Here is a 27,307-nt window from a genome sequence, read left to right as displayed (position 1 = left end):
CCCCCACCGAAGATGAATATCCGTAGAGGGATGCAGGCAAGGCCGATGAGTCAGATGCCTTCTATGACCTCCTGTCACAGGTGCTGGCTAAAGTGGCCTCTCGGGATAGAGTCATATTGTTGGGTGACTTCAATGCCCGAGTTGGTCATGATGCTAGCACTGGTCTGGAGTGATTGGAGGGCATGGGCCAGATCAGCTCAATAACAACGGTAGGACACTGCTAGATTTTTGTGCAGCCCATGGGCTTCTAATTACCAACACGCTCTTTCGGCATCGGCGCATCCACACAACATCATGGATGGATGCTGGGTCCAAGCAAGAACATCTGCTGGACTACATAGTGACGGAACAGCGGATGCGAGCCCATGTCCTTGACACCAGGACCTACCGTGGAGCTGATCTGCCCGCTGACCCTCGACTTGTCATCTGTAAGATGCGCCTGCCATTCTTCCACTCCGATGGTGGGTGTACACTCAGGACACCATTCCAACCTAAAGTGGTCTGGTCTTAGTTAGCTGATGAAAGTTGCAAGCGACAATTTCATCATCGCTTGCGGCTGGGGTTGGCATCATCCCCCCACTCCACCTGATGTCGAGGGTAAATGGGCGAGGTTTTAGGACTGTGACTCATGCAGCTGCAATGGCTGCTTTGGATACGCAGTCCAAACCTCCCCAGAGACCCTGGCTGACAGAGGAGGTGTTCAGGATAGTTGAGAAAAAGCGACAGGCCCACTCTCATCGGCTACAGCATCCCACGTCATAAAATTAGAAGGCTTACCGCAGCCTTCGCTCGGAGGTTCGGAGAGCTGTGAGGCGCTCCAAGGATGGGTAGTGGTCGCGGGTTGCGGAGGAGATGGAGTCTGCCTCAGTGGCCCGCGATCACAAATCACTATTTAACTCCATCAAAAAAGTAACCTGCAGCGCCACACCTATTAACATCATTAGGGTGAAAAACAGTGATCCAATCTCCGACCCCCATGAACAGGTTTGCAGATTTGCTGAGCATTTCTGTGAGGTCCTGGGGGAGGGGAAATCCCTCAGCCAGGAAAACATCGTGGCACAAAGTGGGGATGACCCTGCTGAGGCTGCGGTGCCTCAAACATTGGAAGAAGTCACCCCCTGTAAGTGGCTGGCTGAGGTGCCATCTGTTGAGGAAGTACTGAAGGCGATCCAGAGTCTGAGACCAGGAAAGGCACCAGGCAGAGATGATGTCCCAAGTGAAATGCTTAGGGAGGGTGGCGTTTGTGCACAGACTGAATCTATATGACATCATAACAACAGTCTGGACCACTGGACGGGTTCCGCAAGATTGGAAGGATGCCCTGGTGGTCCCCCTCTTTAAGAAGGGGGGACCGCACAGACTGTAACAACTACAGGGGCATCCTCTTGCCAGCGGGCGTTCGACACTTCACTTGGCCTCAAGGTGCACATGGCCTGGCACAAGCGTCGTGGTGACGTCACCGCCACTTAGTGGCGAATGGCGTGTCTGTGTATATGTGTGAGTGTGTGTGTCTGTGTGTGTGTGTCTGTGTGTATGTGTGTGTGCCTGTGTGAGTGTGTGTCTGTGTGAGTGTGTGTCTGTGTGTCTGTGTGTGTGTGTATGTGTGAGTGTCTGTGTGTATGTGTGTGTGTGTGTCTGTGTGTGTGTGTCTGTGTGTGTGTGTCTGTGTGTGTGTGTCTGTGTGTGTCTGTGTGTATGAGTGTCTGTGTGTGAGTGAGTGTGTGTATGAGTGTGTGTGTATGTGTGTGTCTCTGTGTATATGTGTGTATGTGTGTGTGTCTGTGTGTGTGTCTGTGTGTATGAGTGTCTGTGTGTGTGTGTGAGTGTGTGAGTGTCTGTGTGTCTGTGTGTGTGTGTATGTGTGAGTGTCTGTGTGTATGTGTGTGTCTGTGTGTGTGTGTCTGTGTGTGTGTCTGTGTGTGTGTCTGTGTGTGTCTGTGTGTATGAGTGTCTGTGTGTGAGTGAGTGTGTGTATGAGTGTGTGTGTATGTGTGTGTCTGTGTATATGTGTGTATGTGTGTGTGTCTGTGTGTGTGTGTGTCTGTGTGTATGAGTGTCTGTGTGTGTGTGAGTGTGTGAGTGTGAGTGTCTGCGTGTGAGTGAGTGTGTGTATGAGTGTGTGTGTCTGAGTGTGTGTGTATGTGTGTGTCTCTGTGTATATGTGTGTGCGTGTCTATGTGTGTGTGTGTATCTCTGTGTATGTGTGTATGTGTGTGTGTGTATGTGTGAGTGTGTGTGTGTCTGTGTCTATGAGTGTGTGTGTCTGTGTGTGTGTATGTGTGTGTGAGCCTGTGTGTGTGTGTGTATGTGTGAGTGTGTGTCTGTGTGTATGTATGTGTGAGTGTGTGTCTGTGTATATATGTGTGTGTGTGTGTCTGAGTGTGTGTGTATGTGTGTGTCTCTGTGTATATGTGTGTGTGTGTGTCTGTGTGTGTGGTCTCCGCTGTGCCCCCACAGAGTCGCTTTGCGCTGGCTCAGACGGCGTCGCTGGGCTCCCCCGAGCAGCTGAGCGACTTCACAGCCCGCGTGGAGTGCATCCTGCCCAGCCCCGACCTCTACCAGTGAGGCGCACACACACACACACAGACACACACACACACTTACACACAGACACTCACACAGACACAGACACACACAGACACACACTTACATACAGACACACGCACACACAGACACTCAGACACACACAGACACACACACAGACACACACACACAGACACTCACACAGACACACACACACAGACACTCATACACACACACACAGACACACACACACACAGACACTCATACACACAGACACACACACAGACACACACACACACAGACACACACACATACACACAGATACATACACACAGACACACACACAGACACACACAGACACACACTCACACACTCACACACTCACACACACATACACACACTCACACAGACACTCACACATACACTCACACACACAGACACACTTCCACACAGACACACACACACAGACACACACACAGACACTCACACTCACACACACACAGACACTCACACAGACACACACACAGACACACACACACAGACACTCATACACACAGACACACACACAGACACACACACACACACAGACACACACACACACATACATACACACAGATACATACACACAGACACACACACAGACACACACAGACACACAGACACACACACAGACACACACTTACACACATACACTCACACAGACACACACACACAAAGACACACACTTACATACAGACACACGCACACACAGACACTCAGACACACACAGACACACACACAGGACACAGGCACACACACACAGACACACACACAGACACACACACACAGACACTCATACACACAGACACTCATACACACAGACACACACACAGACACACACACACATACACACAGATACATACACACAGACACACACACAGACACACACAGACACACACAGACACACACTCACACACTCACACACACACATACACACACTCACATACACACACTCACACACTCACACATACACTCACACACACAGACACACTTCCACACAGACACACACACACTCACACACACACAGACAACAACAACAACAACAACAACCGCCATTCGCCACTAAGTGGCGGTGACGTCACCACGACGCTTGTGCCAGGCCATGTGCACCCTGAGGCCACGTGAAGTGTCGAACGCCCGCTGGCAGGAGGTCACGGGGCAGACCCAGGTGCCACGGGTCGACTGACCGAGATGACCGAGATGACTGGCTGATGCACCACCTGTGCCCCCTACTGTGCCAACTTGCTGTGCTTTAGCCACCCGGCGCTCCGCTCGTTGTTGTGAGCGTCGCTCCTCCGCCCTCCGTTGTTGTTGGAGGGCGACTGCCTCCAACTGCCCAGTAGCGTCCTTCACGAGCCTCCTCCACTGAGGCCGATCTTGACACCGCTGGTACCAGTCATCGGCAAGTCCACTCAGCTCCACGTCCTCCTGTACCACATCACTCCATCTCTTCTCTAGCCCGTGCCGCGCCCGTTTAGCCCCCTCGATCCGGCCGAACAAAAGCTGTTTAGGCATGCGGTGGCTGGGCATGCGGGCTACATGACCCAGCCAACGGAGCCTTGCCTGCCGGAGGAGCTCACTGATGGGACTTTGCCCAGATCTTTCAAGGACTTGTGAGCTCCTCACACAATCCAGCCTGGTTAAACCCAGGATGGATCGTAGGCAGGCCAGCCTAAATGTTTCCAACCGGCGAAGATGCTCCACTAGGGGGGTCCACGTTTCGCAAGCGTAGAGAAGGGAGGGAATGACCGTGGCCGAGAAGACCTGAAGCTTCGTGCGGAGCGACAGACCAGGTAGCTTCCACACAGCGTTACGCAACCGATGAAAAGATATTGCCGCTCGACTGATTCGGAGTGAGACCTCTGCTGATAAACTGGAGCCGGTCATAAGCACACTGCCCAGGTATGGGAAACTCTCCACTCTCTCCACAACTGCCCCATCACCGATTGAGAGTTGTGGGGGTGGAGTGCCCGATGGTACAAAATACCCAGGCAGGTGCTTAGTTTTGGTGGGGCTGATGGTAAGGCCCCACCTCTTAGTGACACGCTCCAGTCTCAGCAACAGCGTCTCCAACTCCTCTTCTGAATGAGCAGCTATTACCAAATCATCGGCATACATAACGTGGTTGACCAATAGGGAGCCATCCCTTGATCGCACCCGGGCGTCGATCAGCCTCCCATTATATCTGTACCAAATGGTAATTCCCCCGGTACAGCTATTGAAGGCTTCACGAACTACGCAGTCGAAATAGATGTTAAATAATGTGGGAGCCAGAGGACATCCCTGTCGCACCCCAAGGTGTACAGGGAAAGGCTCCGACTCCCGGCCACGTAGTTTTACCCGGGCCCGCTCACCATCATGAAGGTCCTTAATGATCGTGAGCAGAGGGTCAGGGACTCCGAAAGCACGAAGAACAACCCAGAGCCCAGTCCTACTGATGGTATCATAGGCCTTGACCAGGTCAATAAAGCAGAGATGTAGGTCTTTTTGGAATTCCCTACACCTCTGCTGTAGCAGACGGACAGAAAATATGGCATCTGTGCAGGACCGCCCTTTCCTGAAACCGCATTGGGGCTCCGCAAGCCTCTCCTCAGCGTGCCTAGCAAGGCGATGTTGAATAATCCTTGCCAGGACCTTACCCGGCACACTGAGGAGTGAGATGCCCCTGTAGTTGTTACAGTTGGTACGGTCCCCCTTCTTAAAGAGGGGGACCACCAGGGCATCCTTCCAGTCCTGCGGAACCCGTCCAGTGGTCCAGACTGTTGTTATGATGTCATATAGGGCAGTCTGTGCACAAACGCCACCCTCCCTCAGCATTTCGCTTGGGAGATCATCTCTGCCCGGTGCCTTCCCTGGTCTCAGACTCCTGATCGCCCTCAGTACTTCCTCAACAGCTGGTACCTCAGCCAGCCACTCACAGGGGGTGACCTCTTCCAATATTTGAGGCACCGCAGCCTCAGCAGGGTTATCCCCACTTTGTGCCATGATGTTTTCCTGGCTGAGAGATTTTCCCTCCCCCAGGACCTCACAGAAATGCTCAGCAAATCTGCAAACCTGTTCCTGGGGGTCGGTGATTGGATCACCGTTTTTTCCTCTAATGATGGTAATAGGTGTGGCGCTGCAGGTTACTTTTTTGATGGAGTTAAATAGTGATTTGTGATCGCGGGCCACTGAGGCAGACTCCATCTCCTCAGCAACCCGCGACCACCACCCATCCTTACAGCGCCTTACGGCTCTCCGAACCTCCGAGCGAAGGCTGCGGTAAACCTCCTCATTCTCTGACGTGGGATGCTGTAGGCGATGAGAGTGGGCCTGTCGCTTTTTCTCAATTAACCTGAACACCTCCTCCGTCAGCCAGGGTTTCTGGGGAGGTCTGGACCGCGTACCCAAAGCAGCCATTGCAGCTGCATGAGTCACAGTCTTAAACCTCGCCCATTTACCCTCGACATCAGGTGGAGTGGGGGACGATGCCAACCCCAGCTGCAAGCAATGATGAAATTCTCGCTTGCAACTTTCATCAGCTAGCTGAGACCAGGCCACTTTTGGTTGGAATGGGGTCCTGGGTGTACACCCACCACCGGAGTGGAAGAATGGCAGGCGCATCTTACAGATGACTAGTCGATGGTCAGAGGTCAGATCAGCTCCACGGTAGGTCCTGGTGTCAAGGACATGGGCTCGCATCCGCACACACACACTCACAGAAACACACACACGCACACGACGACCACCACCACCACGTGCTAAAACATGCAAAACACGTGACCGCTTTTGTTGCAGGTTCAACGGATCGCTCACCGTGATTGGTCGGGGCTCGCAGGGGGAGGGGCTTCACGAAGCCACCGCCAGGTACACGCCCACTCCACAAAGACAAAGATCCCCCGTATAACCCGAACAGACTGGTGAGGCAAGTGCCGTTAACGAGTAGTGGTGGTGATACACACATGCACACACCACACCACACACCACACACGCACTACATACACACACACACACCACACACACCACACACCACACCACACACCACACCACACACCACACACACCACACACGCACTACATACACACACACGCACCACACGCGCCACACACACACCACACGCATCACACACACACACCACACACACACCACACACACCACACGCACACACCATACACACCCCACACACCACACACACCACACACCACAAACACACCACACACACCACACACACACACCACACACACACCACACACACCACACGCACACACCACACACACCCCACACACAACACACACACAAACACCACACACAGACACCACACACACACACCACACACACACACCACACACACCACACACACACCACACACACCACACACACAACACCACACACACACCACAAACACAACACACACACACACACACACCACACACACACCACACAACACACACCACACACACCACACACACACACCACACAGACACCATACACACCACACAACATCACACACACCATACACACACCACACACACACCACACACACAAACACTACATACACACACCACACACACCACACACACCATACACACATCACACACACACCACACACACACCACACACACCACACACACACCACACACACAAACACCACACACACACACCACACACACACACCACACACACCACACAACACACACACACCACGCAGCAGCAGTAGCAGCGGTAGTGGTAAGATCCGGTGTGAATTGGCCTGTGATGAGGGTAGGCTGTGGTAAGAGGCTGCCAGGTAGTAGCAGTGCAGTGTTACACTCACACCGTCTTTGTGTCTCCACCGTCTTTGTGTCTCCACCGTCTTTGTGTCTCCACCGTCTTTGTGTCTCCACCGTGAGTGTCTCTCCACCGTCTTTGTCTCTCCTCTGTGAGTGTCTCGTAGGCCGATCCAGTTCGAGAATTTGGTGCTCAGAGGAGCCACTCTGAAGAACACCGCTCACATCTACGGTAACACCACGTGACACACACCACGTGGTAGACGTGACACACACCACGTGGTAGACGTGATACACACCACGTGACACACACCACGTGATAGACGTGACACACACCACGTGATAGACAACACACACCACGTGACACATACCACGTGATAGACATAACACACCACGTGAAAGACAACACACACCACGTGATAGACGTGACACACACCACGTGACACACACCGCGCGACACACACCACGTGATAGACATAACACACATCACGTGATATACATATCACACGTAACATGATATATATAACATACACAATGTACACACATAACACGTATATATACAAAATACATAGGTAACATGTATACACAATGCACAAACATAACACACACAACGTACATACATAGCATTAATGGCATACATACATAGCATTTATGCATAACACATATACATACTGCACAAACATAATATACATAGCGTACCGCATTAACCACACACACACACGTGTCTCCCCCCGTGTCTCCCCCATGTCTCCCTCCGTCTCCCCCGTGTCTCCCCCCGTGTCTCCTCCGTGTCTCCCCCCGTGTCTCCCCCGTGTCTTCCCCATGTCTCCCCCCATATCTCCTCCGTGTCTCCCCCCATGTCTCCCCCGTGTCTCCCCCCGTGTCTCTCCCCGTGTCTCCCCGTGTCTCCCTCTGCCTCCCCCGTGTCTCCCCCCGTGTCTCCCCCGTGTCTCCCCCGTGTCTCCCTCCGTCTCCCCCGTGTCTCCCCCGTGTCTCCCCCCGTGTCTCCCCCCGTGTCTCCCCCCGTGTCTCCCCCCGTGTCTCCCTCCGTCTCCCTCGTGTCTCCCCCGTGTCTCCCCCGTGTCTCCCTCCGTCTCCCCCGTGTCTCCCCCGTGTCTCCCCCCGTGTCTCCCTCCGTCTCCCTCCGTCTCCCTCGTGTCTCCCCCCGTGTCTCCCCGTGTCTCCCCCGTGTCTCCCCCCGTATCTCCCCCGTGTCTCCCCCCGTGCCTCTCCCCGTGTCTTCCCCGTGTCTCCCCCCGTGTCTCCCCCTCGTCTCCCCCGTGTCTCCCCCCGTGTCTCCCTCCGTCTCCCTCGTGTCTCCCCCGTGTCTCCCCCCGTGTCTCCCTCCGTCTCCCTCGTGTCTCCCCCGTGTCTCCCCCCGTGTCTCCCCCCGTGTCTCCCCCCGTATCTCCCTCGTGTCTCCCCCCGTGCCTCTCCCCGTGTCTCCCCTGTGTCTCCCCCCGTCTCCCCCGTGTCTCCCCCCGTGTCTCCCCCGTGTCTCCCCCCGTGTCTCTCCCCGTGTCTCCGCGTGTCTCCCTCTGCCTCCCCCGTGTCTCCCCCCGTGTCTCCCCCGTGTCTCCCCCGTGTCTCCCTCCGTCTCCCCCGTGTCTCCCCCGTGTCTCCCCCCGTGTCTCCCTCCGTCTCCCTCGTGTCTCCCCCGTGTCTCCCCCGTGTCTCCCTCCGTCTCCCCCGTGTCTCCCCCGTGTCTCCCCCCGTGTCTCCCTCCGTCTCCCTCGTGTCTCCCCCGTGTCTCCCCCGTGTCTCCCTCCGTCTCCCCCGTGTCTCCCCCGTGTCTCCCCCCGTGTCTCCCTCCGTCTCCCTCGTGTCTCCCCCGTGTCTCCCCCCGTATCTCCCCCGTGTCTCCCCCCGTGCCTCTCCCCGTGTCTCCCCTGTGTCTTCCCCGTGTCTCCCCCCGTGTCTCCCCCTCGTCTCCCCCGTGTCTCCCCCCGTGTCTCCCCCCGTGTCTCCCCGTGTCTCCCCCCGTGTCTCCCCCCGTGTCTCCCCGTGTCTCCCCCGTGTCTCCCCCCGTGTCTCCCCCCGTGTCTCTACCCGTGTCTCTCCCCGTGTCTCCCCTGTGTCTTCCCCGTGTCTCTCCTCATCTCCCCCGTGTCTCCCCCGTGTCTCCCCCCGTGTCTCCCCGTGTCTCCCCCGTGTCTCCCCCCGTGTCTCCCCCCGTGTCTCTCCCCGTGTCTCTCCCCGTGTCTCCCCCGTGTCTCTCCTCATCTCCCCCGTGTCTCCCCCGTGTCTCCCCCCGTGTCTCCCCCGTGTCTCTCCTCATCTCCCCCGTGTCTCCCCCGTGTCTCCCCCCGTGTCTCACCCCGTGTCTCTCCTCATCTCCCCCGTGTCTCCCCCCATCTCCCCCGTGTCTCCCCCCATCTCCCCCGTGTCTCCCCCCGTGTCTCCCCCCGTGTCTCCCCGTGTCTCCCCGTGTCTCCCCCCGTGTCTCCCCCCGTGTCTCTCCCCGTGTCTCCCCCGTGTCTCTCCTCATCTCCCCCGTGTCTCTCCCCGTGTCTCTCCCCGTGTCTCCCCCGTGTCTCTCCTCATCTCCCCGTGTCTCCCCGTGTCTCCCCCCGTGTCTCCCCGTGTCTCCCCCGTGTCTCTCCCCGTGTCTCCCCGTGTCTCCCCCGTGTCTCCCCCTCGTCTCCCCCGTGTCTCCCCCCGTGTCTCCGCCGTGTCTCCCCCGTGTCTCCCCCCCGTCTCCCCCGTGTCTCCCCCTGTCTCCCCCCCATCTCCCCCCGTGTCTCCCCCGTGTCTCCCCCGTGTCTCCCCCGTGTCTCTCCTTATCTCCCCCGTGTCTCCCCGTGTCTCTCCCCGTGTCTCCCCGTGTCTCCCCCCGTGTCTCCTCCCGTGTCTCTCCCCGTGTCTCCCCGTGTCTCTCCTCATCTCCCCCGTGTCTCCCCCGTGTCTACCCCCGTCTCTCCCCCCGTGTCTCCCCCCCCATCTCCCCCGTGTCTCCCCCCATCTCCCCCGTGTCTCCCCGTGTCTCCCCCCGTGTCTCCCCCGTGTCTCCCCGTGTCTCCCCCCCCCGTGTCTCCCCCCGTGTCTCCCCGTGTCTCCCCCGTGTCTCCCCCCGTGTCTCCCCCCGTGTCTCCCCCCAGGCCTGGCCGTCTACACCGGCATGGAAACCAAAATGGCTCTCAACTACAAGAAGAGGACTCTGAAGAGGTCGGCCGTGGAAAAGTGAGACGCTGTCTCCCTTCCCTGTCTCCGTGTCTCCCTGTCTCTGTGTTTCTGTGTCTCTGTGTCTCCGTGTCTCACTGTCTCTGTGTATCTGTGTCTCTGTGTCTCCGTGTCTCTCTGTCTCTGTGTCTCCGTGTCTCTGTGTCTCTGTGTCTCCGTGTCTCTCTGTCTCTGTGTCTCCGTGTCTCTGTGTCTCCGTGTCTCCGTGTCTCCCTGTCTCCGTGTCTCCGTGTCTCTGTGTCTCCGTGTCTCCGTGGCTCTCTCTGTGTCTCCGTGTCTCTCTCTGTGTCTCCGTGTCTCTCTCTGTGTCTCCGTGTCTCTCTCTGTGTCTCCGTGTCTCCGTGTCTCAGGTCCATGAACTCGTTCCTGCTCGTCTACCTGTGTCTCCTGGTCTCCATGGCTCTCTCTGTGTCTCCGTGTCTCTCTCTGTGTCTCCGTGTCTCTCTCTGTGTCTCCGTGTCTCTCTCTGTGTCTCCGTGTCTCCGTGTCTCAGGTCCATGAACTCGTTCCTGCTCGTCTACCTGTGTCTCCTGGTCTCCATGGCTCTCTCTGTGTCTCCGTGTCTCTCTCTGTGTCTCTGTGTCTCCGTGTCTCCGTGTCTCTGTGTCTCAGGTCCATGAACTCGTTCCTGCTCGTCTACCTGTGTCTCCTGGTTTCCATGGCTCTCTCTGTGTCTCCGTGTCTCTGTGTATCTGTGTCTCCGTGTCTCAGGTCCATGAACTCGTTCCTGCTCGTCTACCTGTGTCTCCTGGTCTCCATGTCTCTCTCCGTGTCTCTGTGTCTCCGTGTCTCCGTGTCTCAGGTCCATGAACTCGTTCCTGCTCGTCTACCTGTGTCTCCTGGTCTCCATGGCTCTCTCCGTGTCTCCGTGTCTCCGTGTCTCCGTGTCTCAGGTCCATGAACTCGTTCCTGCTAGTCTACCTGTGTCTCCTGGTCTCCATGGCTCTCGTGAGCTCCGTGATGAAGTTTGTCACCGAGGCCGGCGCCGCCGCTCCGTGGTACAATGGCAGAGCCAGCCACGAGGACGGGGCGTGGAGGGTGAGACACTAACACCACCACCACCACTACCACCACCACCACTACCACCACCACCACTACCACTACCATCACCGCTACCACCATCACCGCCACCACTACCACCACCAATACCACCACGACCACCACTACCACCACCACTACCACCGCCGCCACTACCACCACCACCACCACCCCCCCCCCCCCCCTCGTGTCTCCCCCGTGTCTCCCCCGTGTCTCCCCCCGTGTCTCTCCCGTGTCTCGCCTCCCCCGTGTCTCCCCCGTGTCTCCCCCGTGTCTCCCCCCGTGTCTCCCCCCCCACCGTGTCTCCCCCCCGTGTCTCCTCCCCCCGTGTCTCCCCCGTGTCTCCCCCGTGTCTCCCGGTGTCCCCCCCCCCCCCCGGTGTCCCCCCCCCCCCCCCGTGTCTCCCCCCCCCCGTGTCTCCCCCGTGTCTCCCCCGTGTCTCCCGGTGTCCCCCCCCCCGTGTCTCCCACCGTGTCTCCCCCCCCGTGTCTCCCCCGTGTCTCCCGGTGTCCCCCCTCCCCCGTGTCTCCCCCGTGTCTCCCCCGTGTCTCCCCCCGTGTCTCCCCCGTGTCTCCCCCCCCCGTGTCTCCCCCCGTGTCTCCTCCCCCCGTGTCTCCCCCGTGTCTCCCCCGTGTCTCCCGGTTTCCCCCCCCCCCCCGTGTCTCCCCTCGTGTCTCCCCCCCCTGTCACCCCCCGTGTCTCCCGGTGTCCCCCCTCCCCCGTGTCTCCCCCGTGTCTCCCCCGTGTCTCCCCCCGTGTCTCCCCCGTGTCTCCCCCCCCCCGTGTCTCCCCCCCCCCGTGTCTCCCCCCCGTGTCTCCTCCCCCCGTGTCTCCCCCGTGTCTCCCGGTGTCCCCCCCCCGTGTCTCCCCCCGTGTCTCCCCCCCGTGTCTCCCCCGTGTCTCCCGGTGTCCCCCCCCCCCCGTATCTCCCCTGTGTCACCCCCCGTGTCTCCCCCCCCCACCCCGTGTCTACCCCGTATCACCCCCTGTGTCTCCCCCGTGTCTCTACCCCCCCTCCCCCGTGTCTCCCCCCGTGTCTCCCCCGTGTCTCCCTCGTGTCTCCCCCCGTGTCTCCCCTCATCTCCCCCCCGTCTCCCCCGTGTCTCCCCTCATCTCCCCTCCGTCTCCCCCGTGTCTCCCCCGTGTCACCCCCCGTGTCTCCCCCGTGTCTCCCCCCGTGTCTCCCCCCGTGTCTCCCCCGTGTCTCCCCCCGTGTCTCCCCCGTATATCCCCTAATCTCCCCCGTGTCTCCCCCGTGTCTCCCCCCGTGTCTCCCCCGTGTCTCCCCCCGTGTCTCCCCCCATGTCTCCCCCGTGTCTCCCCCCGTGTCTCCCCCCGTGTCTCCCCCCGTGTCTCCCCCGTGTCTCCCCCCGTGTCTCCCCCGTGTCTCCCCCCGTGTCTCCCCCCATGTCTCCCCCGTGTGGAGACACGGGGGGGGGGGAGACACGGGGGAGACACGGGGGGAGACACGGGGGAGACACGGGGGAGACACGGGGGAGGGGGGACACCGGGAGACACGGGGGGTGACAGGGGGGGGAGACACGAGGGGAGACACGGGGGGGGGGAAACCGGGAGACACGGGGGAGATACGGGGGAGACACGGGGGGAGGAGACACGGGGGGAGACACGGGGGGGGGAGACACGGGGGAGACACGGGGGGAGACACGGGGGAGACACGGGGGAGACACGGGGGAGGGGGGACACCGGGAGACACGGGGGAGACACGGGGGGGGAGACACGGGGGGAGACACGGGGGGGGGGACACCGGGAGACACGGGGGAGACACGGGGGAGACACGGGGGGGGGAGACACGGGGGGGGGGGGGGACACCGGGGGGGGGGGGACACCGGGAGACACGGGGGAGACACGGGGGAGACACGGGGGGAGGAGACACGGGGGGGAGACACGGTGGGGGGGAGACACGGGGGGAGACACGGGGGAGACACGGGGGAGACACGGGGGAGGCGAGACACGGGAGAGACACGGGGGGAGACACGGGGGAGACACGGGGGAGACACGAGGGGGGGGGGGGGGTGGTGGTGGCGGTGGTGGTGGTAGTGGCGGCGGTGGTAGTGGTGGTGGTAGTGGTGGTCGTGGTGGTAGTGGTGGTGGTAGTGGTGGTGGTACTGGTAGTGGTGGTACCCGTACCCGTACCCGGCCGGGTAGGCTACGGGTATCGGGTACCCGATTGCGACCTCTGGGATGAAGCCAAGTTGCAGGCGCGGGTGGGTTGATTATAGGCACTTGAATTGTTGAGAAGAGACAAGACGTTGGGAAATGAGTGACAAACGGTGACTCACCAGTGACTCACGGCCTACCCGTACCCGTACCCGGCCGCACCAGGGTCGCAAACGGGTACCCGTACCCGGGTGTCTCCCCCTCATCTCCCCCATGTCTCCCCCATGTCTCCCCCGTGTCTCCCCCCGTGTCTCCCCCGTGTCTCCCCCCGTGTCTCCCCCCGTGTCTCCCCCGTGTCTCCCCCCGTGTCTCCCCCGTGTCTCCCCACGTGTCACCCTCATGTCTCCCCCCGTGTCTCCCCCCCCCCGTGTCTCCCCCCCCATGTCTCTCCACGTGCCTCCCCCGTGTCTTCCCCCCCGTGTTTCCCCCATGTCTCACCCCCCCCCCCCCCCCGTGTCTCCCCCCCCCCGCAGCCTCTGGAGATGCTGGTGGACTTCCTCTCCTTCATGGTCCTCTACAACTACATCATCCCCGTGTCGCTCTACGTCTCCGTGGAGATGCAGAAGTTCCTGGGCTCACGATTCGTCGGCTGGGACCTGCGGCTCCGCGACCCCGACAGCCACGAGCCGGCCTTGGCCAACACCTCCGACCTCAACGAGGAGCTGGGGCAGGTGGGGAGGGGGCAGAGGTCGCAACCGGGTACCCGATACCCGTACCCTACCTGATACCCGGGTACGGGTACCCGTTTGCGACCCTGGTGCGGCCGGGTACGGGTACGGGTAGGCCGTGAGTCACTGGTGAGTCACCGTTTGTCACTCATTTCCCAACGTCTTGTCTCTTCTCAACAATTCAAGTGCCTATAATCAACCCACCCGCGCCTGCAACGTGGCTTCATCCCAGAGGTCGCAATCGGGTACCCGATACCCGTAGCCTACCCGGCCGGGTACGGGTACGGCCGGGTACGGGTACGGTTACCCGTTTGCGACCCTGGTGCGGCCGGGTACGGGTAGGCCGTGAGTCACTGGTGAGTCACCGTTTGTCACTCATTTCCCAACGTCTTGTCTCTTCTCACAATTCAAGCTCCTAGAATCAACCCACCCGCGCCTGCAACATGGCTTCAAACCCTACTAATTGGCTGTTGATAGTTAGTAAGGCTTGCAACGTAGACGGAACGTGGCAATTCGTTACGAGCACAAATTGGCTGTCAATTAGTAAGGGGTTTGTCACGTAAACAGAACGTGGCCAATTCGTCGCTAGCACAGCAACTACATCGCTTGTGTATTGTCGAGCAAAGCCACAACATCGGCACTCTGAGCACCGTGTCGTTTCACCACTAATTCCAACAACCGGCGTCATCAGGCGGTAAAACAGACGTGTGGGTGGTGGCGGGTTTCACGACGCATTTGTATTTACGCGATTTCGCCCAAGAAACATGCTGTGTTACTGAGGAAGTCGTGGTGATGGTGGTGGAAGCGATGGTCGTGCTACTATTGGTGATGGTGGTGATGGTGGTGGAGATGGTGGTGATGATGGTGGTGGTGATGGTGGTGATGGTGGTGATGGTGGTGGTGGTGATGGTAGTGGTGGTGGCAATTGTGGTGATGATGGTGGTGATGGTGGTGGTGATGATGGTGATGGTGGTGGTGTGACTACTAATGGTGGTGATGGTGGTGATGAGGGTGGTGATGATGATGGTGGTAATGGTGATTGTGGTGATGGCACAGGTGGAGTACGTGCTCACAGACAAGACGGGCACCCTCACGGAGAACGTGATGGTGGTGATGGTGTTGATGATGATGATGGTGGTGGTGATGGTGATGGTGGTGATGTTGGTGATGGTGGTGATGATGGCGCAGGTGGAGTACGTGCTCACAGACAAGACGGGCACCCTCACGGAGAACGTGATGGTGGTGATGGTGTTGATGATGATGATGGTGGTGGTGATGGTGATGGCACAGGTGGAGTACGTGCTCACAGACAAGACGGGCACCCTCACGGAGAACGTGATGGTGGTGATGGTGTTGATGATGATGATGGTGGTGATGGTGGTGATGGCACAGGTGGAGTACGTGCTCACAGACAAGACGGGCACCCTCACGGAGAACGTGATGGTGGTGATGGTGTTGATGATGATGATGGTGGTGATGGTGGTGATGGCGCAGGTGGAGTACGTGCTCACAGACAAGACGGGCACCCTCACGGAGAACGTGATGGTGGTGATGGTGTTGATGATGATGATGGTGGTGGTGATGGTGATGGCACAGGTGGAGTACGTGCTCACAGACAAGACGGGCACCCTCACGGAGAACGTGATGGTGGTGATGGTGTTGATGATGATGATGGTGGTGGTGATGGTGATGGCACAGGTGGAGTACGTGCTCACAGACAAGACGGGCACCCTCACGGAGAACGTGATGAGCCTCAAGAAGCTGAGCCTCGGAGGAGTCAAATACCAGGTTCAGCACGGGGAGATGGTGCCCGAGGGGGGTGGTCGGGGATCAGCAGGAGGAGGAACAGGGGGTGACATCCCTGATGGAGGCCCTGCAGCTACGGACTCACCGGTGTGGTCTCTTGCTTCTCCACATCAGCAGCATCATCATCAGCAGCAGCGGCAGCATCATCAGCAGCAGCATCAGCAGCAGCAGCGGCAGCATCATCAGCATGATCATCATCAGCATCATCATCATCAGCATCATCATCATCAGCAGCAGCAGCATCATCAGCAGCAGCGGCAGCATCATCAGCATGATCATCATCAGCATCATCATCATCAGCATCAGCAGCAGCAGCATCATCAGCAGCAGCGGCAGCATCATCAGCATGATCATCATCAGCATCATCATCATCAGCAGCAGCATCAGCAGCAGCATGATCATCATCAGCACCAACATCATCATCAGCATCATTATCAGCACCATCATCATCGGCAGCAGCAGCACCAATACTATCACCACCACCATCACCACCACCAACATCACCAACATCAGCACCATCACTACCACCATCACCATCACCAACAACAACCATCATTCGGCGCTTGTGCCAGGCTATGTGCATGTTAAGGCCACGTGAAGTGTCGAACGCCCGCTGGCAGGAGGTCACCGGGCAGATCCAGGTGCCACGGGTCGACTGACTGGGATGAGTGGCCGATGCACCACCTGTGCCCCCTACTGTGCCAACTTGCTGTGCTTTAGCCACCCGGCGCTCCGCTCTATCTGTCCGAACAAAAGCTGTTTAGGCATGCAGTGGCTGGGCATGCGGGCTACATGACCCAGCCGACGCAGCCTTGCCTGCCGGAGGAACTCACTGATGGGACTTTTCCCAGATTTTTCAAGGATTTGTGAGCTCCTCACACAATACAGCCTGATTAAACCCAGGATGGATCGTATGGTTCTAACCGGCATTACTGTGGCCAAAAATACCCGAAGCTTTGTGTGGAGTGACAGACCAGGTAGCTTCCAAACAGCGTTATGCAACTGATGAAAAGATAATGCCGCTCGACTGATTCGGAGTGCGACCTCTGCTATTAAACCGGAGCCGGTCATGAGCACACTGCCCAGGTTTGGGAAACTCTCCACTCTCTCCACAACTACCCCATCACCATTGGGGAGTTGAAGGGGTGGAGTGTCTAATGGCACAAAATACCCAGGCAGGTGCTTAGTTTTGGTGGGGCTGATGATAAGGCCCCGCCTCTTAGTGGCAAACTCCAGGTTCAGCAGCAGCGCCTCCAACTCCTCCTCTGAGTGAGCAGCAATCACCAGATCATCGGCATACATAACGTGGTTGACCCATAGGGAGCCATCCCTTGACCGCACCCGGGCATTGATCAGCCTCCCATTGTATCTGTACTAGATGGAGATTCCTCCGGTACAGCTATTGAAGGCTTCACGAACTACATGGTCGAAAAAGATGTTAGAACCTCCGAGCGAAGGCTGCGGTAAGCCTCATTCTCTGACGTGGGATGCTGTAGACAATGAGAGTGGACCTGTCGCTTTTTTTCAACCATCCTGAACACCTCCTCCATCAGCCAGGGTCTCTGGGTAGGTCTGGATCGTGGACCCAAAGCAGCCATTGCAGCTGCATGAGCCAAAGTCCTAAACCTCACCCATTTCTTCTCGACATCAAGAGGAGTGGGGGACGATGCCAACCCTAACCGCAAGCGATGAGGAAATGCTCGCTTGCAACTTTTATCAGCTAGCTGAGACCATGCCACTATGAGTTTGAATGGAGTCCTGGGTGTACACCCACCACCAGAATGGAAGAATGGCAGGCCCATCTGGCAGATGAATAGTCGATGGTCAGTGGGAAGATCAGCTCCACCGTAGGTCCTGGTGTCAAGGACATGGGCCCGTATCTGCCGTTCCGTCACTCTGTAGTCCAGCAGATGTTCTTGCTTGGACCCGGCATGCATCCATGATGTTATGTGGATGCGCCGATGCCGGAACAGCGTGTTGGTAATTACAAGCCCATGGGCTGCACAGAAATATAGCAACCTCCTACCATTGTTATTGAGCTGATCTGGCCCATGCTTTCCACTCACTCCAGACCAGGTGCCAGCATCATGACCAACTCGGGCATTAAAGTCACCCAACATGATGACTCTATCCCGAGGGGCCACTTTAGCCAGCACCTGTGACAGGAGGTCATAGAAGGCATGTGACTCATCGGCCTTGCCCGCATCCCCCCAATAATGTTCATCTTTGGTGGGGGCATAAGTAACCACGACCACCACTCCTCGCCTCTGGTTGATGGGAAGGTGAACCCACAGTAGCCTGGAGCTTACAGATTCCCACACCTCACCGCCACGTTCCCACGCCCCCTTCATTCTTTTGTTCAGAAGTAGAGCCACACCCAGTTGTTTGGCAGTCTTCTGCCATGAGTAGAGGATTGTCCACCCCACATGGTGGCAGGAGCCAGAGCCGGTCCACCAGCCCTCACGAATATCACAGAGTTCCAAGCGGTACCGGTCCAGCTCCCGACAGAGGAGTGGCAGCCTCTCCTCCGCAGTGAGCGTTCGAACATTCCACATGGCCACACGTAGTGGCTTTTTGTTGTTTCTGGAGGAGCCCCGAGGGTAAGGATTCAGTCTCCTGGCTCCGCCAAATGGGGTTTGTCCAGGAGACGTCATAGACGCCTGTTCCCCCTGGGGCCTCCGGCACAAGCTTTGTTCTATATTTTTTACGTGGTTTAGTGGTAGTTTAAGTGAAGATGGAGGGGTTACCAGCTTCTCGCACCACCAGCACCACCATCACCACCATCACCACCACCATCATCACTACCATTACTATCACCACTACCGTCAGCACCACCATCACCACCACCATCATCATCATCACTACCACCATCATCATCTTCATCACCATCATCACCCATCACTACCATCACCACCATTACCACCACCACCATCATCACCACCATCATCACTACCATCACCATCACCACCACCGTCAGCACCACCATCACGACCACCACCATTACCATCATCACTACCACCACCATCATCTTCATCACCATCATCACCCATCACTACCATCACCACCACCATCATCACCACCATCATCACTACCATTACCATCACCACTACCACCACCACCATCACCACCACCATCACCACTACTACCATCACCACCATTACCACCACCATCATCACTACCATCACCACCACCACCACCGTCAGCACCACCATCACCACCACCACCATCGCTACCACCACCACCATCATCACCACCATCACCACCACCATTACCACTACTACCATCACCACCATTACCACCACCATCATGACCACCATCACCATCACCACCACCGTCAGCACCACCATTACCATCACCATCATCGCTACCACCACCATCATCTTCACCACCACCATCACCACCCCCCACCCCCACCATCACCACCAATACCACTCCCACCATGAGCGCTGCTGCTGGTGGTTCTTGCGGCGCAGGAATGGACCAGCCCCGAGTTCCTGGTGACGGCGCTAGCGCTCTGCCACACGGTGAACATCAACACGGACACCGGCATCGACACCGGCACCGGCATCGACACCGGCGGTGGGGACAGTGGGGGGGGGCCCGGAGGGGGGGACGGAGGGGGGGGACGGGGAGGGGGTGGCGCTGATGGGCGGTGCGGCCGAGGTCACCGTCGTGGTGACACCGGCGGTGAAGGTGCCACACGCCAACTCACCGGAGTACTACGCCTCTTCACCGGACGAGAAGGCCCTGGTGGAGGCCGCTTCCAGGCGAGGGACGCTCACCCACTCGCCGCGCTCGCTCGCTCGCTCGCTCACTCATCCACTCGCTCACTCATCCACTCACCCACTCACCGCGCTCGCTCGCTCGCTCACCCACCCACACGCACTCACTCATCCACACACACTCACACACTCACGCACTCGCTCGCTCACTCGCTCTCTCACTCACTCGCTCACTCATCACTCACCCCACTCACCGCGCTCGCTCGCTCTCGCTCACCCCACCCACACGCACTCACTCATCCACACACACTCACACACTCACGCACTCGCTCGCTCACTCGCTCTCTCACTCACTCGCTCACTCACCCACTCACCTACTCGCTCACTCGCTCACTCACCTACTCACCCACACGCACTCACTCACACTCACACACTCACACTCACACACTCACTTACTCACGCACTCGCTCACTCACTCACCCACTCACACACGCAATCACTCACACGCACTCACCCACTCACCTACTCACCCACACACGCACTCACCCACTCACCTACTCACCCACACACTCACTCACCCACTCACACACTCACACACTCACTCACCCACCCACTCACCTATTAACCCACACGCACTCACTCCACTCATCCATACACACTCACACACTCGCTCACTCACCCACTCACTGCGCTCGCTCACTCATCCACTCACCCACACGCACTCACTCACTCACCCACTCACACACTCACACACTCGTTCGCTCGCTCACTCGTACACACTCGTTCACCCACTCACTCATCCACTCACCCACACGCACTCACTCACTCACCCACTCACACACTCACACACTCGTTCGCTCGCTCACTCGTACACACTCGTTCACCCACTCACTCACTCACTCACCCACACGCACTCACTCACTCACTCACCCACACGCACTCACTCACTCACTCACCCACACGCTCGCTCGCTCCCTCGTACACACTCACTCATCCACTCACCCACACGCACTCACTTACCCACTCACACTCACTCACCCACTCACTCACACCCACTCACTCACCCACCCACACTCACCTGCCCATGTTCACTCACAGTGCACCTAGCCTGGCACAAGCGCCGTGGTGACGTCACCGCCACTTGTTGTTGTTATTGTTGTTTGGTTGTTGTTGTTTGGTTGTTGTTGTTTGTTGTGGTTGTGTCTAATTGAGTCCTGCGTCTGATTGATGTTCGCAGACTTGGAGTGACATTCTTGGGCTTAGAAAACCAAACTATGAGGCTCTGCATTCAGGGACAGCCACGCAGGTGAGATGTGGTCCGTGGGTTCCATTACCGCCCCCTCCCCACCCCCCCTCCCCACCCCTCCCCCCTCCCCCCTCCCCTCCCCCCTCCCCACCCCCCTCCCCTCCCCCCCTCCCCACCCCCCTCCCCTCTCCCCTCCCCACCCCCCTCCCCACCCCCCTCCCCCCTCCCCCACCCCCCTCCCCACCCCCCTCCTCACCCCCCCCTCCCCACCCCCCTCCCCTCCCCCCTCCCCACCTCCCTCCCCTCCCCCCTCCCCACCCCCCCTCCCCTCCCCCCTCCCCACCCCCCTCCCCTCCCCCCTCCCCACCTCCCTCCCCTCCCCCCTCCCCACCCCCCTCCCCTCCCCCCTCCCCACCCCCCTCCCCTCCCCCCTCCCCACCCCCCTCCCCTCCCCCCTCCCCCCTCCCCTCCCCCCTCCCCACCCCCCTCCCCTCCCCCCTCCCCACCCCCCTCCCCCCTCCCCACCCCCCTCCCCACCCCCCTCCTCACCCCCCCTCCCCACCCCCCTCCCCTCCCCCCTCCCCACCCCCCTCCCCTCCCCCCTCCCCTCCCCCCTCCCCTCCCCCCTCCCCACCCCCCTCCCCTCCCCCCTCCCCACCCCCCTCCCCCCCTCCCCACCCCCCTCCCCACCCCCCTCCTCACCCCCCTCCCCACCCCCCTCCCCTCCCCCCTCCCCACCCCCCTCCCCTCCCCCCTCCCCTCCCCCCTCCCCTCCCCCCTCCCCACCCCCCTCCCCTCCCCCCTCCCCACCCCCCCTCCCCCCTCCCCACCCCCCTCCCCACCCCCCTCCTCACCCCCCCTCCCCTCCCCCCTCCCCTCCCCCCTCCCCTCCCCCCTCCCCACCCCCCTCCCCTCCCCCCTCCCCACCCCCCTCCCCTCTCCCCCTCCCCACCCCCCTCCCCACCCCCCTCCCCCCTCCCCACCCCCCTCCCCACCCCCCCTCCTCACCCCCCCTCCCCACCCCCCTCCCCCCTCCCCTCCCCCCCTCCCCACCCCCCCTCCCCTCCCCCCTCCCCACCCCCCTCCCCACCCCCCTCCCCTCCCCCCTCCCCACCCCCCTCCCCACCCCCCTCCCCTCCCCCCCTCCACCCCCCTCCCCACCCCCCTCCCCACCCCCCTCCCCTCCCCCCCTCCACCCCCTCCACTTCCCTGCCCGCTCTGCTGAGGCTGTGGTGATCCAGCAGCAGCGGACTGACCGTGACCCCCCCCTTCCTCCCCCCCAGTTTCGAGGTGCTGGACACACTGGAGTTTGACCCCAAGAGGCGCTGCATGAGCGTCGTCCTGCGGACGTGCGGAGGTCAGCGTCACCCCCCCCCCCTCCCCCCTCCCCCCCCACCCCCCCCTCCCCCCCCACCCCCCCCTCCCCCCCCACACAGACACTCACTGTCGCCACCATAGGGAGCATCGCAAACCCCTTAGGGCTCACTATGAGACATCTCCTTTACCAGTGGCAAAATATAGTAGAAGGCTTTTACCCTTTCAACTGGTACAAACACTGACACCTTTGTACAAGGCATCATGTTTGCAATGACCACAACACAAGCAGTCAAAATGCAAACAAAAAGAAATAACTCTGATGATGGTAATGATATGCACTTTCCTTGAAGTTGATTGGTCCATACCCGAGACAGCTTTTCTTAGAGCCTAGTGTCCATTGGTGTTGGACCAGATGACGCCAAAAGGCGCACAACTCAAAGACAGCGCACTATCAGAGTCTATGAGTTGTGCGCCTTTTGGCGTCATCTGGTCCAACACCAATGGAGACTAGGCTCTAAGAAAAGCTGTCTCGGGTGTGGACCAATCAACTTCAAGGACAGTGCATATCATTACCATCATCAGAGTTGTTTCTTTTTGTTTGCATTTTGACTGCTTGTGTTGTGGTTATTGCAAACACGATGCCTTGTATAACGGTGTCAGTTTTTGTACCAGTTGAAAGGGTAAAAACCTATTACTATATTTTGCCACTGGTAGAGGAGATGTCTTATAGTGTAAATGCTTAACCCCGAGCTCTCAATACTCTGATAGTGCGCTGTCTTTGAGTTGTACGCTTTTTGGCGTCATCTGGTCCAACACCATGTGAGACTAGGCTCTAAGAAAAGCTGTCTCGGGTGTGGACCAATCAACTTCAAGGACAGTGCATATCATTATCAGAGTTGTGTGTTTTTTGTTTGCATTACGACTGCAGGTATTGTAGTCAATACATACAAGCATGACTCATTGTTTTGTTGCCAGATAAAAGGGTAAAAAAACAATTACCATATTTTGCTACTGGCAAAGGAGGTTCCAATGGTGTAAATGCTTCACCCCGAGCTCTCATACTCTGATGGTGCATTGTCTTTGAGTTGTTTCTTTTTGTTTGCATTTCGACTGCTTGTGTTGTGGTCATTGCAAACATGATGCCTTGTACAAAGGTGTCAGTTTTTGTACCAGTTGAAAGGGTAAAAAACCTATTAACCTTACGGCTCGTCGCAAACACGAGGGAGCGTCGTAAACCATCGGGCGCTTCGCGAAACGCCGGGGAGCACCTCTTCGCCCGTCCCGACGAGGTGGGGGGTGGGGGGGGGGGAGTGGAGGAGGTGACTAGGGAATGAGAGGGGAGGGAGCTTCCTGGGCTTGAGATCGAGCCCAGTGAGGCCCTGGCCCCAGACGGGTCGGCGGTGGGGGACAGGAGGGCCCCCCGCCGACATGACGAGCGAGAGGTGAGCGGGGTGAGCTTCGGCGGCGACCCGAAGGGACGGACGGACAGGCCGAGGAACTAGCCTCCGATGCCCGAGATGGGGTGCTCTCCCGAATACCATCTCGGTTTCCTGAGATGGTCGTACGGGAGGCGCAACATCCGGGTGCAGGACAGCCTCCCCAGCAGGGTGAACTTCATGAGCACGGCCCGGCGTGTCGTCCAGGAATCCGAGCAAGTTCGGATGTGGTCGCCAGGAAATCTATCGGTTGAAGGCCTTGATGAGCAGGATCGGCCCCGCGGCCGCTGTCGTCCCCCGCCGACAGGCGAAGTCTTCGTGGTGACGAAGGGCGCCGACTCGGCTGTTCTTCCGCGCGTCGCCGCCACCCGCCGAGGGCGAGGGAGAGCTGCAAGCCACGCAGAGACACGTGGATGACTTCGCGATGGTAACAAGCGCGGACGCGGCGTCGGTAACCCGTGTTGGTTAACCCTCCCCCCCCCTTCTCTCTCTCTCTCTCATCTATAGATCTCTAGCCTCTCTCTGTCTCTACACCAGGTGAAGCCTCCAGTACACCACGTGGCTCCTTTGTGGTCATCCCCCCCCCCCCTCCCCGCTCTGAACCCCCTTCGCATCTCATCTTTAGTTCCCAGCCTCAAATGAGTGCCCGGGTGCGGTGGCGCGTGGTGTGACCACCCGGGTGCGGTGGCGCGTGGTGTGACCACCCGGGTGCGGTGGCGCGTGGTGTGACCACCCGGGTGCGGTGGCGCGTGGTGTGACCACCCGGGTGCGGTGGCGCGTGGTGTGACCACCCGGGTGCGGTGGCGCGTGGTGTGACCACCCGGGTGCGGTGGCGCGTGGTGTGACCACCCGGGTGCGGTGGCGCGTGGTGTGACCACCCGGGTGCGGTGGCGCGTGGTGTGACCACCGGGTGCGGTGGCGCGTGGTGTGACCACCCGGGTGCGGTGGCGCGTGGTGTGACCACCCGCCCGCCTCGTGAGCCACAGCGATGCTGCTGCTCGCTCAACGGCACTTGCTCCTACAGTCTGTTAAGGCTACACGGGGGATCTTTGTCTTTGTCTGTGTGCTCAGTGCAATGGTAGTGCCGCGGTCAGCCCACAACCCCAGCGACCCGGGTGACGATTATCTGAACCGGTGCTGGGCCTCCCCTAGGTCGACTCAGCCTCAAATGAGTACCTGGTGCGGTGTGTGTTGTAATCGTAGTCACTGGGGAGAGACAAAGACGGCCGGGCGTGGTGCTGGCCCCACAGGCCCATCGTTTTATTTACAACTTCCATCCGCACGTTTTTGCCACACTGCTCACATGCGTCTCAGGCGCGATGTTGGTAAGCCATAGGTCGCAACCGGGTACCCGATACCCGTACCCTACACGATACCCGGCTACCCGTACCCGGGTACCCGTTTGCGACCCTGGTGCGGCCGGGTACGGGTAGATCGTGAGTCACTGGTGAGTCACCGTTTGTCACTCATTTCCCAACGTCTCTCTTCTCACAATTCAAGTTTCTAGAATCAACCCACCCGCGCCTGCAACGTGGCTTCATCCCAGAGGTCGCAATCGGGTACTCGTACCCTGATACCCGTACCCGGCCGGGTACGGGTAGCCGGGTATCGGGTACGGGTACCCGTTTGCGACCCTGATGCGGCCGGGTACGGGTACGGGTAAGGAATCAAAACCCGTTTGCGACCTCTGTGGTAAGCCCACAAGCTGCTAACCCCTGGCCTAAATGAGTACAAACGTCACTGGAGAGTTTCGATTTAAAGTTTTGTTCGTGACTGCAGGGATTCATGTTCTTGGTTCTTTGGGTAAAGTCACGTGGAAGGGAAATAATAAAATAATAAAAATAACAAATTAGCAAATTAAATTCTCACGACGTATCGGCCACAACGCAAGCAGCTGTCATCAGGTGAAGAAACGGAGCTGCCATTGGGACTCTGTGTTTCCCACAGCTCTGTTTCTTCACCTGAAGACGGCTGCTTGCGTTGTGGCCGAAACGTCGTGAGAATTATATTTAATTATGTTTTATTTTTATTATTTTATCATTTCCCTTCTACGTGACTTTACTGAAAGAACCAATAACACTGGTCAACACACTTTTTCTGGCATAAGGTATTCCATCGGTTTTAAGGTAATTTTGGGGTGCTGATTCCAAATCTGGCATCTGTTTTGTCAAATATTGCATTTTAATAAAAACTGCAGAAGAAAAATATTAAATAAATGTGGATATCTACATAAAATGATATTATAAACACACTATCCTAAAAATACAGCACCATATTTTAACACTAAAGCAGTCACTGACTCGCAACAACTTGCAATCATAAGTGACAGAGCTAATTTCGGGTAAAATCAATGACAATGGGGTATGCCGATAGCATAAAAATGAGATGTGATAGAGCAAATCTGAGATCACATTTGGAATCAGCACCCTGAAATTAGTCTAAAACAGCTGCAAAAGTCCAGGCCAGAAAAAAAAAAAAATTTGTTGTTGACCAGTGTTATATGTCGCCGGAAAGCTTCTTTGAAAATGGCTGCTGGTGCCAAAAACGTTAAGGGACCGCCGCGTTCGAGGCCACCCCGGTGGGATCTCCGACTCTGTGCCATGCGCCCGCCCTCCAGGAGGGTCTCCGCACGCTGTGCTACGCCGTGCGTCCGCTGAGCGGCGCCGCGTGGGCGGACCTCAGCGAGCGACTCAGAGCGGCTCGCTCCTCCATGGCGGGCCGGCAGGACGCCATCGACGCGGCCTACGACGCCGTCGAGAGCCAGCTGCGTCTCGTCGGGGCCACCGCCGTAGAGGACAGGTGGGGGGGGGGCATGGGGGGGAGGCAGGGGGGGGCAGGGGGGGGGGTAGGGGGCAGTGAAGGTGGGCATGGGCGGGAGACTAAGACTGCCCATAGACTCAACACTGCCCATAGACTCAACACTGCACCGTAGACTCAACACTGCACCATAGACTCAACACTGCACCATAGACTCAACACTGCCCATAGACTCAATACTGCCCATAGACTCAATACTGCCCATAGACTCAGCACTTGCACCATAGACTCAACACTGCACCATAGACTCAGCACTGCACCATAGACTCAACACTGCACCATAGACTCAACACTGCACTGTAGACTCAACACTGCACCATAGACTCAACACTGCACCATAGACTCAACACTGCCCATAGACTCAATACTGCCCATAGACTCAATACTGCCCATAGACTCAGCACTTGCACCATAGACTCAACACTGCACCATAGACTCAGCACTTGCACCATAGACTCAGCACTGCACCATAGACTCAGCACTGCACCATAGACTCAACACTGCACCATAGACTCAGCACTGCACCATAGACTCAGCACTTGCACCATAGACTCAACACTGCACCATAGACTCAACACTGCACCATAGACTC

The 27,307-nt window shown here is 58.4% G+C and overlaps 1 protein-coding gene across 1 annotated transcript; it reads left to right on the top strand.

Moving 5' to 3' along the window:
• Nucleotides 1-2,457: 2,457 nt before the first annotated feature.
• On the top strand, nucleotides 2,458-26,697 carry LOC144739416 (phospholipid-transporting ATPase IF-like; the record flags this gene model as incomplete). Its single annotated transcript, XM_078622372.1, is given in 14 exon segments — nucleotides 2,458-2,561; nucleotides 6,340-6,408; nucleotides 7,475-7,539; nucleotides 10,406-10,487; nucleotides 11,381-11,525; nucleotides 14,177-14,374; nucleotides 16,070-16,264; nucleotides 19,651-19,794; nucleotides 19,796-19,944; nucleotides 21,137-21,205; nucleotides 22,429-22,502; nucleotides 24,206-24,267; nucleotides 24,269-24,325; nucleotides 26,516-26,697. Coding segments are annotated over 14 exon segments (1,595 nt in total), but the record flags the coding sequence as incomplete, so codon positions are not given.
• Nucleotides 26,698-27,307: the final 610 nt, after the last annotated feature.

This window comes from Lampetra planeri, unplaced genomic scaffold (genome assembly GCF_965212315.1).
Source record: "Lampetra planeri unplaced genomic scaffold, kcLamPlan1.2.h2 scaffold_1480, whole genome shotgun sequence".
NCBI classification, from domain to species: domain Eukaryota; kingdom Metazoa; phylum Chordata; class Hyperoartia; order Petromyzontiformes; family Petromyzontidae; genus Lampetra; species Lampetra planeri.
Note: the sequence above shows the minus strand (reverse complement) of the source record. Positions and strands in the feature narration are given on the sequence as shown.